The sequence below is a fragment of the Ammodytes marinus genome (genome assembly GCF_949987685.1).
Source record: "Ammodytes marinus genome assembly, chromosome: 21".
Lineage (NCBI taxonomy): Eukaryota > Metazoa > Chordata > Actinopteri > Uranoscopiformes > Ammodytidae > Ammodytes > Ammodytes marinus.
This window is the reverse complement of record NC_137225.1, coordinates 17251230-17266074: the sequence shown is the minus strand read 5'-3', so window position 1 is coordinate 17266074 and position 14845 is coordinate 17251230. Positions and strand designations below refer to the sequence as shown.

General features: G+C 40.5%; 1 protein-coding gene across 1 annotated transcript; it reads right to left on the bottom strand.

Annotated features, from left to right (window-relative positions):
* Positions 1-3692: 3692 nt before the first annotated feature.
* Positions 3693-12223, bottom strand: insig1 (insulin induced gene 1). Its single transcript, XM_080050213.1, has 6 exons — positions 12049-12223; positions 11513-11864; positions 10048-10172; positions 9594-9760; positions 8928-9027; positions 3693-6353 (listed from the first exon to the last, which is right to left on the bottom strand). The coding sequence occupies exons 2-6, from the start codon at positions 11847-11849 to the stop codon at positions 6324-6326; spliced, it is 759 nt and encodes a 252-aa protein (XP_079906339.1). The 5' UTR covers positions 11850-11864; positions 12049-12223; the 3' UTR covers positions 3693-6323.
* Between the last annotated feature and the right edge of the window lie 2622 nt (positions 12224-14845).

Here is a 14845-nt window from a genome sequence, read left to right as displayed (position 1 = left end):
TGTGTTTAATTTACACTGGGAGGAGGATTTGTTTGGATGGTGTGCATAATGTGCCATCACCTGAGGTCTTACTGTCATTTTTTATGATTGTCTTGCGGATGGAAGAAGGGGATTCAACAGGAATGGCACACAAGGCTGAGCAGCATGGTGACTGAACTGATAAACCCCAGCCAGACGTGAACTGTTGTTTACAGCGTTGCAGATGAGGCTGCATAGTCTTTATGTTTTTGTGTGTGTTGATGCTTTACTTTTATTAATTTTCTGATCCTGTAATCTAACCAAAAAGAACCAGAGGAATGACTACACACACAAACACACATACACATAAACCTAAATAATAATAATAATGAGTTAACAAATGAAAAAGGTGTGATTATTTCCAACCCAGACAGGGATACTTAAAGGGGGCCAGTGAGCAGCCTCACACTGCCATTTGAATGGGATCTGAGACGTAATTTGAGCTAAAATGGAGTCCACTTCTGAGCCACTCACTCAGCCCCCCATGGCATCCACTGTAATTCATTATTCCTGGCCAGCAGTGGGAGAGGCAATGAGAGAGGGCAGAGGACAGTGTCCGTGTGTGTGTGTGTGTGTGTGTGTGTGTGTGTGTGTGTGTGTGTGTGTGTGCGCGCACCCAGCTCTGGTGTAATGAAGACTCAGTAGACCTAAACGACCCACACACATACACACACACACACACACACACACACACACAATCTTTCATTATATATCAGAGAGAGCAGGACATTAATGCCACAGAAGACCTTTTGGCAGAGAAAATAAGAGTGTGCAATGATATTTTTTTTTCTCCACACTCAAATCCATTTCATTGACCTTTTCTATCATGCATGCTCTGCCCCGCTCACTGCAGTGTGAGATAAATATTCCAAGAATAATATTCCAGCCACTGTTTAATGCATTATCTTTTCTGAATCTGATTTTTTTTTATGTTTATCAGTGAGTTTGAGAGGCTTTAAGGAAAAAATATATATCTATATATATTTTTTAACATTTACTGATGGTATTTTCTCAAGTATTCTGACTCCTTATTGATGCAAAATGTACACAAAGGGCCATTCACAGAGCGTGTTATCTCAGCTGAATCAAATACACTCCATCTGTGCTTTGCATAAAGGCTCAAGTCATATGTGCTCGATTAAAATGTATGTCTGTCTTCCTAAAAGTAAGTTGGCTTAATAGTATTGTGATATCAGGCCCCTGCAAGACACGGTTGTTCCCTCTCCCTCCACTAGAGGTCCACAGATGTCATGGCAGTGATGTCCAGACAAGCTGAGAGGATAAATACTGTCATCTGGTGGAAAACAAAAGCAATCACTTTTTGAGTAGACAGCACTGTAATCTCACGGTTTACCTACTTCAGAATATGTTGCCTCTTAATATCCTCCCGTTCCTCTGCTTGCCAACATGTCTTTTTTTACCACCTTGATGCACGCCTTTACTTTTTAAAAAGAAGAGCATGAGGCAAAGCAAAGTACTTGTCAAGATGACTATATGAGAGCACATGAGAGGACTTTACATGTGTGTGTGTGTGCAGGTAGGATGAGGTTTACAGCTGAGACTTACTTCTGTTCAGAGGGAGTGAGGCCACCTGTATCCTAAGGGTCTCGGTGAGAAGAGACCGAAGGCCAGAAGAAAATTATCATCCAAAAGTCAAGTTTATAAGCTCATATGAATGTATGTTAATGGTCTGGTCCATTTTATTTGTTATTTCTGAATGTGGGGCATTCAAGGTGATGTGATTTTATTATTTTACCCAAATCACTGAATTTGTATGTATCTTTTTTTTCATACATGATTTATTCTTACACAAAATAAAGCTTTCCTACGTCTGTGCAGAAATACTGATTTTGTATTGATGACATGATGTTTTGAGTGATTGTCGACCCAGCTAATCAATAATTTGAAAAAAGCTGAAATCCACGTACTCCAAGAAAAAAATTGTAAAATGTGTCTACAAGTAGCACACACACATATCCAGACACTCCCTTCACTAAAGGTATATAACATCAGAACTAATATTTCACATTTTCTGTACCCTCAAATTGAAATATCAATTGTATACACATTTCCCCTAAATTAACCCTGACAAATATGGTACTTTTGTCTTTGTTGTACAAGAATATCACATTATATGTCAGATTTGAACAAAATTGTGCTGCACAGCCTGAGTTTGTAGCCTACTGACTGACCCACTGATTTAAGTGACTTTCATAGTGGGTTGCTATACTGTATACCATGTTTGTTAAATGGTAACATCCCTGCCTTCATGTGCTGGCAGCTGACTTGCTGCAGCAAATTATAGAGTGCCCAATAACAGGCATTTCAACGACGCAATCCAAACACAAAGGAGCTGCGAGGAGATGAGATTGAACAGTCCAGCAGGAGAACTTATATACACGGCCTCAAATCAATAGATCAGATGGACCATGGGGCCTGTCTCCTCCGCCTTGTGGAAGGCAAGGACAAACAGCATGAGTGAGAGATAGAGGAAGAGAGCGAAGGAGGGAGGGGGGGTTCTTTTGGCAATAAGGAGGCCCTCTAATGGAGTCTTTCAGTTTGCTGTGGCTGGAAATGAAAGGAGGTTGAAGCTCGGCCAATTATTCTGCCCGAAAGGAGGAGGGGACTGGAGGAGGAGGGAGAGAGAAAAGTGGCGTGTGGCGCTGGATCGTTGGCCCGATGGATGGATGTATGTATGTATAGATAGATAGATAGATAGATAGATAGATAGATAGATAGATAGATAGATAGATAGATAGATAGATAGATAGATGGAAAAAATGTACAATAAAGCTGAATTTGACATGGATGGATTGATGGATGGTGGAGATAGATAGATAGATAGATAGATAGATAGATAGATAGATAGATAGATAGAGTAGCCTACAGATACAACATAGATGTATAGAGAGCCTCCCAGAACGAGGGGTTCATTCAGAATAGCCCACAGAAATTGGCCCCACTCCCAGAAATATCCTCCCCAGTGCAAAAGGTTAACTGTCAGTCCCCCGCTAGGTATAAATAGAAGTCTGCCCTCCAGAAAGGCGTGTTCAGAGAGGGGGTAGACAGAGGAGGGAGGGGGGGGGGGGGGGGGGGGGGCAGTTCCTCCTGATCCCAGTGACACACAGGGGGTGCGTAGGGGGTAGTTTCTGAGGGGGTTTTTTCTACAGGGGAGAGAGAGGGAAGATGCAGCCGAAGACATTTTATAATGGCTCCGGAGACTGACAGCGACCCCCGGACAAAAGGGCGTCCTCATCTATTCAACTTGGCCGTGACAGCAGACACAACAAATGCCACCATTGGCATCCCCCCCTCGCCCCCACCTACTCACCCACCCCTCCCAAAAAAGGAAAAAAAAATCTGGTGCAATTGAGCTGCGGCTGCACTTGACACCCAAAAAACAAAATCAGAAGGGCTATTGTATTACTGAGGCTGTTGAGACGTGTTACTAAAGGGCGAGTGTCTATAATCAAAGGCAGAATGGACAGCTGCCTGACGCTTAGTTGTATTATGTATTTTCGTATCAGGTGAGTAATGAAGCTAGATTTTTGTTTTGTTTTTCTTTCTGCTTTTAAAGGATAGTTTTAATGTGTCACGATCACACTAGTTTTGTATCCCCTTTAACCACTATAGGGTATAGTGAAGATTTTAAGCACAAAAATATCCTTGGTCAGGTGTTTATTTTTTTCACTTAAATTCATGGTAGCAAAAATTATACACAGCTGAAATATCAGACACACAAGGGTACTCTAATAACACGTCAAAAACAAAAGGTGCTTCACCACCTCAGAAAAATAAAGCTTTCTTGTCAGTGTAGCACACCTGAATGTTGGCAGACTCAACCCGAAATGATCTGCGATAAAGTATCAAAACAAAAACCATTATCAGGTTTCCTTCCATAATGCTACCAAATGAGATTTTTTTTTTCTTTTACAAAATGTTTGACACAATAGTTTTTTTCTCTCTGGTGAGATTCATTGGTATTGACTCTAAAGGCATGTAGTCTCTGATGAAAATATTGTTCACAAAAACAAAAAACAAAGCTGTTATTGCTTTTTTTTTTTTTTTTTAAGTATCAACACTGCATATACTTACAAATTTTTTTTTAAGCCAGTCAAAAATAATAATAATAAATAAAGGAAGAATAATCGGCTCATGTATACTCTGATTGCACTTAATCCTCTAGACCCCCAAACACTAACATACTTTCGGTCTAGTAAGGTAATAATACCAGTCTGATTACATAGACAAGCCATTTAACATACAAGCAGTAATGTCATTATGTTTGTACAAATGATAAAAACTTAACTGTTATAGTGACAAAAGCACTACATTCTATAATACACAGGCAATCACAGATTGCAAATCTTAATAAGTCATAATGTCCTGCCCTCTCCTTCCACAGGTGTATGTTCCCAAAACTGCTATAGCTGGTTTGGAGATACAATTTGAAGTGGGAAACGTGTTTGATCACACGGTCAAATGTTTGGTCTTGATGGGAATCACTGGGCCGTTCTAATAAGACATTTAACACATGGCCACAGAGTGGAGAGAAAAATAAATCACTGTCTTAACTGTAACCACATATGCTGGTTAAAGTAATTGCAGTTATACCTCAGGTACATTCATTCCAAACACGTTACACCTTGGGGTCGTTCCTCTGTCTGCTAATAAAAAAATAAAATAAAAATCGCCTTGGCATTTCTTTTACTCCCGACTACGTTTCGATGCCTTACTTTCTCCTTCCTCGCTAAAACAATCCTCTGTCTGTCTGTCTGTCTGTCTGTCTGAAACAAAGCACTGAAGGTCTCAAGAGTATGTCTTCTAAAAAAATCATATGTACTGAAAGAGATGTGTGAATATGATACTATTCACAGGTAAATACCAGGGTAATTTTCATTGATGAAGTTTGCATTTCTGTTTTTAAATACACACATAAATGAATATCAGCCAGTAAAAACTACTTGGCACTCCAGTAAATATCCTTATTTCCTGTCCATCTGCTATCCTTTAAACATATGTTTCATAGGATTAGTTTAACTTAGAAGATCAAGCCACTTTCTGTACCTTAAATGTAGCTAGACCCAGCAGCTGCTCAACTTAGCCTTTTAAGTTGAAATGAAATAAACACAAGGCTTAACATAACCATTAGCTAGATAGAAAAGTGCTGGTACATGGGTTTTGTTAACCTCAGCAGAGGCTATGTGCTAAGTTAAGCTAAACGAGCCGCTGAATCTAGACACATAATTTCAGTTCACACAATAAATACTATCAAACTTCTTTTTCATAGCCACTGGAATAGTTCGACTTAAGATGAAAAGATTGATACAACTTTCATGCCTGTAAAGTGAAGATGTAGCAAGCACCAGCAGCCAGTTAGATTAGCTTTTAAAAGTTAGACTATTAACTAACATGATATAACGTGTTGAGCTTTAGAGATGCTGGTAGTTTGATTTTTTTTACCCTCAGCAGAGCCAGGCTAGCCGTTTCAGTCTTTGCACTACAAGCTACACATTTACCGTACAGACATGAGTTCTCACATCCAACCCTCATCAAGAAAGCAATTTCTCAACCTATTTCCCAATGTTCAAACAATTCCTTTCAAAATGGGAAGCATCATTCATTATGATACAGTACATTTGGTATGGGGTCATTCAAAAGGTACTAAATAAATACTTAATTTGGTTTTGACTGGGAACATACATCCCACCCTGTGCCTCGGTGAAGCAACTGAGGCCGCTGAAAATATCTCTATTCAGGAGTTAAGACATTTTTTCTTTTCACCCACTCATACAACATTTCCCTTTTTATGATCATATAATATTGAGGCTATGAAAAAAGAAACATTAGAGAAACCCCTCTCATGTCACGTCTCCTCTGGACACATCCACTCTAAAAGCACACACACACGCGCGCGCGCACACACACACACACACACACACGATTCCACTCCATAAACTAGGGAAGATACGCACTTCCGGCATGAAAATAAAAGTAGAAGTTCACTTCAAAAAAATAAAAGGCCAACACTGTCCTCCCATGTCTTTTAAAAAAGGAAGTCTTAATGCTATTGGAGTTCAACAGAAGTGGAAGGGAAAGCTGGTTTGGCCACAAGGAGGTGCAGAGGACATGGCACGTTAGATGAGGGGCTTTTCCTGACCCGCACTTTGTTATGAGAACAAAGGATGACGTAGAAACAAATGAGTCTATTTTTCTCCTGTTATTGTTCCTGTTCTTCACATAACATGTCCTTTTTTTTTTAAACCTCTGCTATCCTTCGCATGGTTTTCCTGCGTTGCTGCTTCTCAGTCCATGTGAGGTTTCTCGGCACCACCCTGAGGGGAGACAGAAGAATCCAGGTGTTAACAACATATATCGATCAACCGATAATGGAGTTTAAAAAAAAAAAAACTGTTGGAAAATGTAAGTTATAAAGTCACAGTAGCTGTATAGTGCCTTGGGTGGTGTCTTAAATACCGTAATTTTCGGACTATAAGCCACGCCTTTTTCGACCCTGCGGCTTATGTAACGGTGCGGCTAATAATATAATAATTACACAGCACAGTATATGTTCTGTAGCTAGTCTACTATTGCACTAAATGGTAACACTTGAATACGTTGTGCAAATATGCAACTTGTTTGTTGAAATGTTAATAAATGGGAGCTTCCTCAAGCAGCCATCTCTTTTCCGACAATCCCCTCTGTGCACAAACTCTTACATATGGTAATTAAACATTAAAACACCTGCGGTTTATAGTCCAGTGCGGCTTATAGTGCGAAAAATGCGGTACATTTTATGTAAGAACTTAAGTAATTATGTGATCCTTACAATAAGGGAAGTCATTTAGGGAAATGTATCTGATGAATGGCTCAATCCATTTATGTTCTGATGACTATGAAAAAAACTTTTTACAGCCTAAGGTGACTCATTTTCAGGACATGACTCCCACAAGAACACAGTTTCAGTTTCCTGTAACCTAAGACCTCCAAACTGCAGCTGACACTGTGTGTGGACAATTTTTTTTAATGTAGGACTACTTCTAGAGTCAAGGTTATGTTTAACGAATGTAACATTTGTCTCTCAGTTCCCATTTTTTTGTGGGAAGATTTGTTTTTCAAAAGGGTAACTGAACATTTTGTACGATAAGGGAAGAGAGTACTGCTTGCTCAGCACGGCAAAACTGCTTACAGCTTGTTCTCATTGACATGAAAAGTTAAACAGTTCGTGTAGTTGGGAATATTTATACTCTCGGATTAAGATAATATTAACCTCACTGTAATTTTAAATGAGCGAGTAGAATTATCAGCTATGAAGCAAGAGCTGGATAGAGAAAAGCTTTTTTTTTATGATTATTCTGCATGCTAAATGCTGCCAACAGATTTGTTTCACTGTACCCATATTTAATCAAAGACTAAATGAAAAAACAACAACAAAAACAAGAGTCTCATGTTCTCCCTGATCCTCCTCATAAACCATTCACTGGAGCGAAAGGGAGGGAGAGAAAGACAAACAACAAAACGCCGAGTGCGGACTTGTGCCAACATTCCTCCGGCCCCATCGCAAAACAAAAAACAACAAGTAGCAAATGACCCTCTGGTCAGCCGAGTCCTGACTGGGCTCTGTGTCTCGGCACGACTGTGAAAAACAACAGCCCTTAATCTGCTTTCACGCTCTCACTGAGTCAAACTGAGGGAGTGACGGGGACTCCTTACTTTACAGACAGAATGAGGTGAGGCTTCTGGGCACATGCTTAATGAAGACATCAAAGCCCACTTGATGGGATAATTATGAAGGAAAGGAGTGCAGAAGGGGGGCGTCCGAAGCACTTTGAGCGACTTAAAAACCATTTGACAGTGTTATCGGCTGCTGGGGTTTTCGTCTTAATACTTGAGGACAAAAGCATGTACGCTGCAGAGTGGTCATCTGAAGTCATCATTTTCACATTACACAGAGAAGTTTGATATGTGCAGATATTGAACCGTCGGATGCAGATGAATGTGTAGGGATATTTTGCATGAATATACGACGGGCCAAACATTTTCAAGACATCACAGAATTGCTGATATTTTACCCCTTTCACTATTATCTTGTCAATTTGAAAAAAAGAGGCCTCTGGATCAAGATCACAAGTATCATGTGGCTGTAAAATGCCCCACTGAAACTTAAAGCAGTTTTTAGGAACAGGTCACATGTAAATGAAGTGAAGATACCAAAAAGAGACTGGAATTTTTTACATGGAGGGCGACACCATTTTGAACCATAAGGTCTGTCAAACTTTGTGTCTTGTTAAATATAAGACAAGTGCTATTCATGACTTTCAGATGTCTTAGTTATTGTTAAACCCGCAGACCCAAAAGCCAGAGTGTTGTCTTTAGAACACGTGGGCTGTGCTGCATTAATCATTCCTCAACTTTGTTCCCATTCTTGGAACTGACGGCAAACTGCTTCTGGTTATTTCTGTTGTTCTTGAGAATCACATTTACTCACAAAGTAGACCAATGATGCAAGTGTCTGAGGTCGACTATACACTAAAGCCTGACACAAACTGGATACTGGACAACATTTTCTTTGTAAGGAACTCCTAAAATGTGGTTATAAAGGTCACTTTGTGACAAAGATAGGCACAAAGTGAGAAATTTACAGTTGAAAAATGAAATTGTCTTTAAGGTTTTTGTTGGAAAAACTATGTAATAGAGACACTGTGTGACAATTTATTGGTTACTTACTTAATTTTTAGGGTTATTCATTTAATGCAGGGTGAGTCAAGATTTATTTTAAGGTTACAGAAATATTACTGAAGCCGATTTCTGTTTTTGTACTCGGAGGAATGGAATCAGCTGTATGTTAATATATATCTTTGACTCCTAAAGTTATAGGATGACATGTTATAAATGATTGCAGATTTTACCATGGCAAGTTGTCTTCCGATGTTTCCCACAGTGACACCGCCTGAGAAGAATATACACGGGAGCCAGGAGCGTACATACAAGAAGTCTGGAGACGTATACCTGAAAGAAGGGAAAAGAAAATAATCTCATTACATAATGTTTCATAATGCAGAGCGGGTTGAGTGATGCTGTTCTGACTCTTAAAAGTCAACGCCGAACACAAATGTCAGATACAACATACTAAAACCTGTCATGCCAGAGACTATAATCCTCCCCCCCTCTGTTCCCACCTTATAAAGTCAGCATGAGCTCCAGTCCCTTTTCTCAGCTGTGTGTTTTTGATGATGTGCCACTGAAGCCGGTAGGGGGGCCAGTTAATTGGGCTCCCAGAGACAAGGGGACTTCCCAAAATATAACTCTGCACTTCAAGCATCTTTTTTTTTTATTGGAATCATTCAGGTGGGAGTACTTCCACATACTTTAGTCACACCAGATCGGGGTTTTTCTCTCTCATCGCTATTTAATAATCAGAAGCAACATGGCATTTGCTGCGGGTGTAATATGAAACCATAGCCATTAATCATCGTAGACAGCATCGTCGGTTTTGTTTCCTCCAAACTTTAAAAAACCTGGCCCAACTTTTGACGAAGTGTTATGAAAGAAAACGAGAGGCTAATTAAACTTACTGGTAGACACCGTTGTAGACCAGCAGCTGTGTGAACACAGTAGCTAGGAAGGCAGTGGTGATTCCCAGACCGAAGCCGCTCCTGGACCGGTCGAACGTCCACCACAGGCCCAAGGACAGGGCGGCCAGTGTTAGGGAGAGCTGCACGTTGTTGTCGAAGTCTAGTTTCTGTGTTACAAGCCAGTTAAGGAAACAGTCAAACAGTGGGATGGCTGGCATGGGATTAACTCGCCTCTTACTCAAATATTTGTACAACCTAACCTTACAAGCAGCTGGTTCCATAACATCTTAAGGGTAAAGAAGGACACCCGGTGGCTTTATTACTGTCCAAACAGGAGATGGAAGAGTGTATTTCCCTCAAATGTTCACTATAACAAACCAGCTTAAAATGAAAAAAAAAAAACACAGAAAAAATCTTTGTGGATCTAAAAAGCAGGCTCTATGTGAAAGGATACAACGCTGGCGTGGTTGATGCCGACGAACACAGCGATGCACCTCATGACGCTGGCCCACTCCCTCTTGAACTTGTGCGGCTCTCCCAGGTGGCTGTCGAGGCAGGGGTAGAGCAGGCCTACAACAGCTGTGGAAAATAAAAAGAGGGAACAAACAGTTAGCAGAAATACCTCAAGATGCCAGAGGGCATATCCGGCCTCAGAGCTGATCTGTTTTTTGTTTTGTTTTTTAAAGTATTTTAAAAGGATATTCTTTCATAATTAGTGATGCGTTCAGACACCTGTGCATATCCTTAAACAAGGCCTAACATATATTTCATTAAATGTGGGCTCTTGTTTGCATTTGACTGTTCTTTTGATGTAGCATGGTTTAATGTAGTGTTGATTTGCTGATTTTGTACACTCTCTTCTATATTGACAAATAAAATAATAAAAAGCACCTGTCACAATTTCCTTAGGCGCCAGTTGATGTTTCGTTCAACCACCAATCCAAAACCCAAATATATTCAGTTTACCATCAGGACAACGTCACCAAGCAAGACATCCTCACAAATTAAAAACCGGGGCTATGTATTCTGACGATCAACCATTTGAATATTGACTGAAGTTGTTCATAACATGCCAAATAAATGACATTAAGTCCACTGCACAATAGGCATAAAGCACTTAGATCACATAGTTTACACTATGAATACCTTAAACAAGATAATGAGCGAAATTAACATCAACAGATTAATGTCAACAGACAGTTCAGGCATGAAGCTACAACTCTCCTTTCATTTGTTTTCTGCCCTGCAGGCTGCAGCACATGGGAGGACGAGGAAGCTATTTTTTATTATTTATTTTTTTCCCTCCTTCTCCCGCTTCCTGGTTCCTGGCCGCAAAGGTACCGCCCCCATCAGCTCACCCGTTATGACACTAACCAATGAGCGCGCAGCTCACCTCCTGTTCGGCTGTTGCGGCCAATCACAGCTCGAGAAGGCACTGAGTCAGTCTTTTTTCCTTTTTTATAATTTGAACGCCAGACAAAACCCATGAACACTAGTGTACACCAGTGAGGAAGGCTTGCATAACAGCTAACATAAACACAGCAGAATAATGATTCATAATCACCTGATGCTACAGTTGCTGAGAGCAAAGGCAATAAAAGAACATGATGGTTTTTCTGCTGAAAATAGTTTAAAATTGCACTCTTTCACTGGTGTAAACCAAGCTAAATGCGATTTCCAGACTAAAGGCGCCCACATATGATTGGAAATGTGATCTTTAATGGCTTTCTCCCCCCCCCCTCCATCAATCTGTCTTTATAAGGAAAAGACACATGCACTGTAACCCCTCCCCTTGCTCTCTGCATTCCTTTGTCCCAAACTTGGCAGGAAACTACCGATAACCTGCGTCCAAACTGCTCTAAACAACTATTTATAAACACACACACACACACACACACGCCAGATTGCTGTCTACTCACCGGCCCCAGTGCCGCAGCATGGTGGGATCCACCAGGCGGACGAGAACAAAGTTGTCATCACCTCCTCGGGAAACAGAGTGACGTTTCTTTGTATCTGCAGCAAGTTGAGCACCAGGGCGAGGAACGCTCCCACGGTGAAGAGCACGAGACCCCGGCGGATCAGGTTGGCCGTCCGGATGTCGTGCAGCGAGCCGTACGCATTGCTGAGCACCGTGGTGATGATTGACATCATTTCTTCGGCTTTAGATGCCAACCAGTTTGCCCCGGATGAGTGTTTGTTGGTCTCGACCCTTGATGCACACGAGCAGCTCCAGCAGTGGTTCTCTAGTCTGGGCATTTGGCACTGTTGGGGCTGGAGGAGGCGGAAATAGGATTGTCATACAAATGGACAAAATAGGCTGGCGACATATCTTACATGGTTGCAAGATGAAAGATAGGCTACATTCAGTAGGCTAATTGCTTCCCCCGATTCTGCCACAAGTGAATAAGTTAGGACAAGACAAGAGTGAGAAAGGAATGAGCTCAATGGTCCTTACCTTGATCCACAGACTTCTCCAGTGTCTGCTGTTCCAACAATAAAAGAACTAGGCTACTCCTCTTTCTTTCTTGTCTTTCGCGCCTTGGAAGAAAAAACGATACGAGGACTGCAATCAAGCTGTAAGTTCACATTGTCGTTAGCAGACACACGGTGCTGCTCAATTCCACTGCACAGAGCTCATACCGGGGGCTAGAGAGCTTCCTCTGCAGAAAACAATCACAGCTGTGTCGGGTGAGAATCGGCAGCCAATCAGAGCGCGGCGGCTGATATGACGTAGCGGCCACCCCACACGCCCCCTCGTCCGGAACAGACGTGCAGAGAAACCAGGCGGGCTGAAGAGAACTGAAGTGAAAGTGGAAACAGGGAACTCATTTAAATGGCAGCAAAAAAAACACCATTCTATTTTTATGCATTTGAAGAGCTGCAGTTTAACGAGCACGGATACAGCCTATGTTGCAGGCTACAAGGTTGTTATAAGAGCAAGCATGATATGCAGATGTGCAAAATACAACAAAAGTGGACAAACAAGTCACTATAATCAAATGTAATATGTGTTTACCAGGTTGAAAGCAGCACTTGAGCGTGATTCGTCTTTTATAAATGCTAAAACCTTTACAGATCTTGTCCAAAAAAGCAAACTCTCCCTCTCTTGCACCTCCTCTGTTATGGTTCCAACTAGCTCATGCACAAATGCCTATATAGGCCAGCGGGTACATGATAGGAACAGTAGCATACTACTGTTGTTGTTGAAAGTTGCTGAACTTCAGGTCAGGAAAGAAGGCGTGGCTTTGTGAGGAGGTGTGTTCAGAGAAGGCATGTAGGCCTCCTGCACGTCAGTCCCAGATAATGTGAATGGTAAAGGTTCAGTGCCCAGATTACATAGTCCTTCAAGGACCAACAACAACATGGGAACATGTTTTGCAAGAGCCAGCGTGACCAAGCTGATGGGGCGTATGTAGGGCAATGTGATAAACAGCCGCCCACCATCCTATGCATATTATGCAGTAAAATAACAGACATCTATCAGTGATTCTTGAGAAGTGGGACAAAACAGGGTGCAATGTTGAAAAACTACAAACCATATGTTTCAGCAAATTAAATTACATGTATGTATCCAACATCCAACATATACTAAGCTACTGAGCTAAGCTTTGACACAACCTCCCAGCTTTTTTTTTTTTTTTGGCCTATCACCACCGTCAGATGTCAACTCCATCAGATTTCCTGTCTGACGGTGTTGACATATTTTACGTTTCTTAAACATAACAAATGGAATTTATCTAGTAGCCATTTGGTTTTTCTGTTGATGTTAGGTGTTAGTATGTACTACTTCAGGAAAATAAAATGATCAAAAAAGTTCAAATAACCTCTTCAGAAATTGTAAGTCAGTGTTGACACAGGACTTTCAAGATTCGGAATGTAAAATATTCTAAAACTACAACACTTATCAGAGCCTGTCTGACTCTAATGTACTCTGCAGAGGTAGAATTTGACAAGAGGTCCTTCAAAGTGGCAGCTGCCCCTTATGTCGCCTGTTTTTAATACATTTTACATAATGAAATGTCTGACGGTGTTGACTTACAGTAAAGTGGTCCCACCACTTAGAATCCTAAAACATGAATGTGTTGTAGAAAAACAGTTTTTATTGATATGAGAGATTATTTAGTGTTGCTATTGATGATTTTTAATCATTATACCTAGGGGGCAAAGTGATTTTATGGACATGGAGCGTTGTAAAAGGTTGTTCACCAAAAATGACATCTAGGACCTTCCACGATCACAACCTGGGTGGACAACCTTGTCGACAAGCTGCTGGAAAGCTACAGCGGGCCGACATAGCAAATCAGAACCACTGTTTAAGTGAATGGGGGTGAATGGGGATGGGCTAATGGGGAATTTTTTGAACTTATAGAAATCATTATGAAACTTTGCCAGTTGATTACTGACATTAAAACAAAAACTTTTTGTATTACAGTATTTTCGAAAATGTTTAAATAAATATGAAAAACCATCAATATCTTACTAATGATGCGTACATTTGCATATCTGCAAAGCCCCAAAATCTAGATGTTGGAAGAAAACAAAGTCATTTTGTTTTTAAATTTTGAAAACAAAACAAGTGTCCAACTGCCTGAAGCCTTTCCTAATCACAGTTCAAATTTGATCAAGATATTGATGATTTTTCATATTTATTCAAACTTTTTGGAAAATGCTGTAATACAAAAAGTTGTTGTTTTAATGTCAGTAATCAACTTGCAAAGTTTCATAATGATATCTATAAGTTTAAAACATTCTTTATTAGCCCATCCCCATTCACTTAAACAGTGGTTCTGATTTGCTCTATGTCAGCCCCCTGTAGCTTTCCAGCAGCTAGTTGACCAGGTTGTCCACCCAGGTTGGGATCCTGGAAGGTCCTGGATATCATTTCTGGTGAACAACCTTTTACAACGCTCCATGTCTGTTTTTCCAAAAAAAGGGGTTTTGCCCTATAGGTATTATAGTACATTTTTAATAGGTTTTATTGCATATGAAAGATTGAAACCTTCTCTGAGGACACACTGTTTTGGACATTGTGAGAAGATAACAAGTGTCATATATTTGACATAATAATGATGAAATTAAATTTAAGGAGACAATTGTGCTCCATACATTCTATTCTTAATCCCTAATAACATCTAAAATTTTAAATATTTTTAGTTTTAAATATAACAGCAGTTACATATGCAAGACGGCCTTTTGTCCCGGTTCTCAAGAATCACTGCTATAGGTTCTTGTAATGCTTTTTCCCTTTGCCT

Excerpts from the sequence above, each read along its gene's own strand:
- insig1 (XM_080050213.1), bottom strand. The coding sequence starts at position 11,849 with ATGCCCAGACTAGAGAACCACTGCTGGAGCTGCTCGTGTGCATCAAGG. Across the intron at positions 9,028-9,593 it reads GTCTACAACGGTGTCTACCA|GTATACGTCTCCAGACTTCT; the intron begins GTAAGTTTAATT and ends CCCTTCTTTCAG. Across the intron at positions 6,354-8,927 it reads TCGGAAGACAACTTGCCATG|GGTGGTGCCGAGAAACCTCA; the intron begins GTAAAATCTGCA and ends GTCTCCCCTCAG.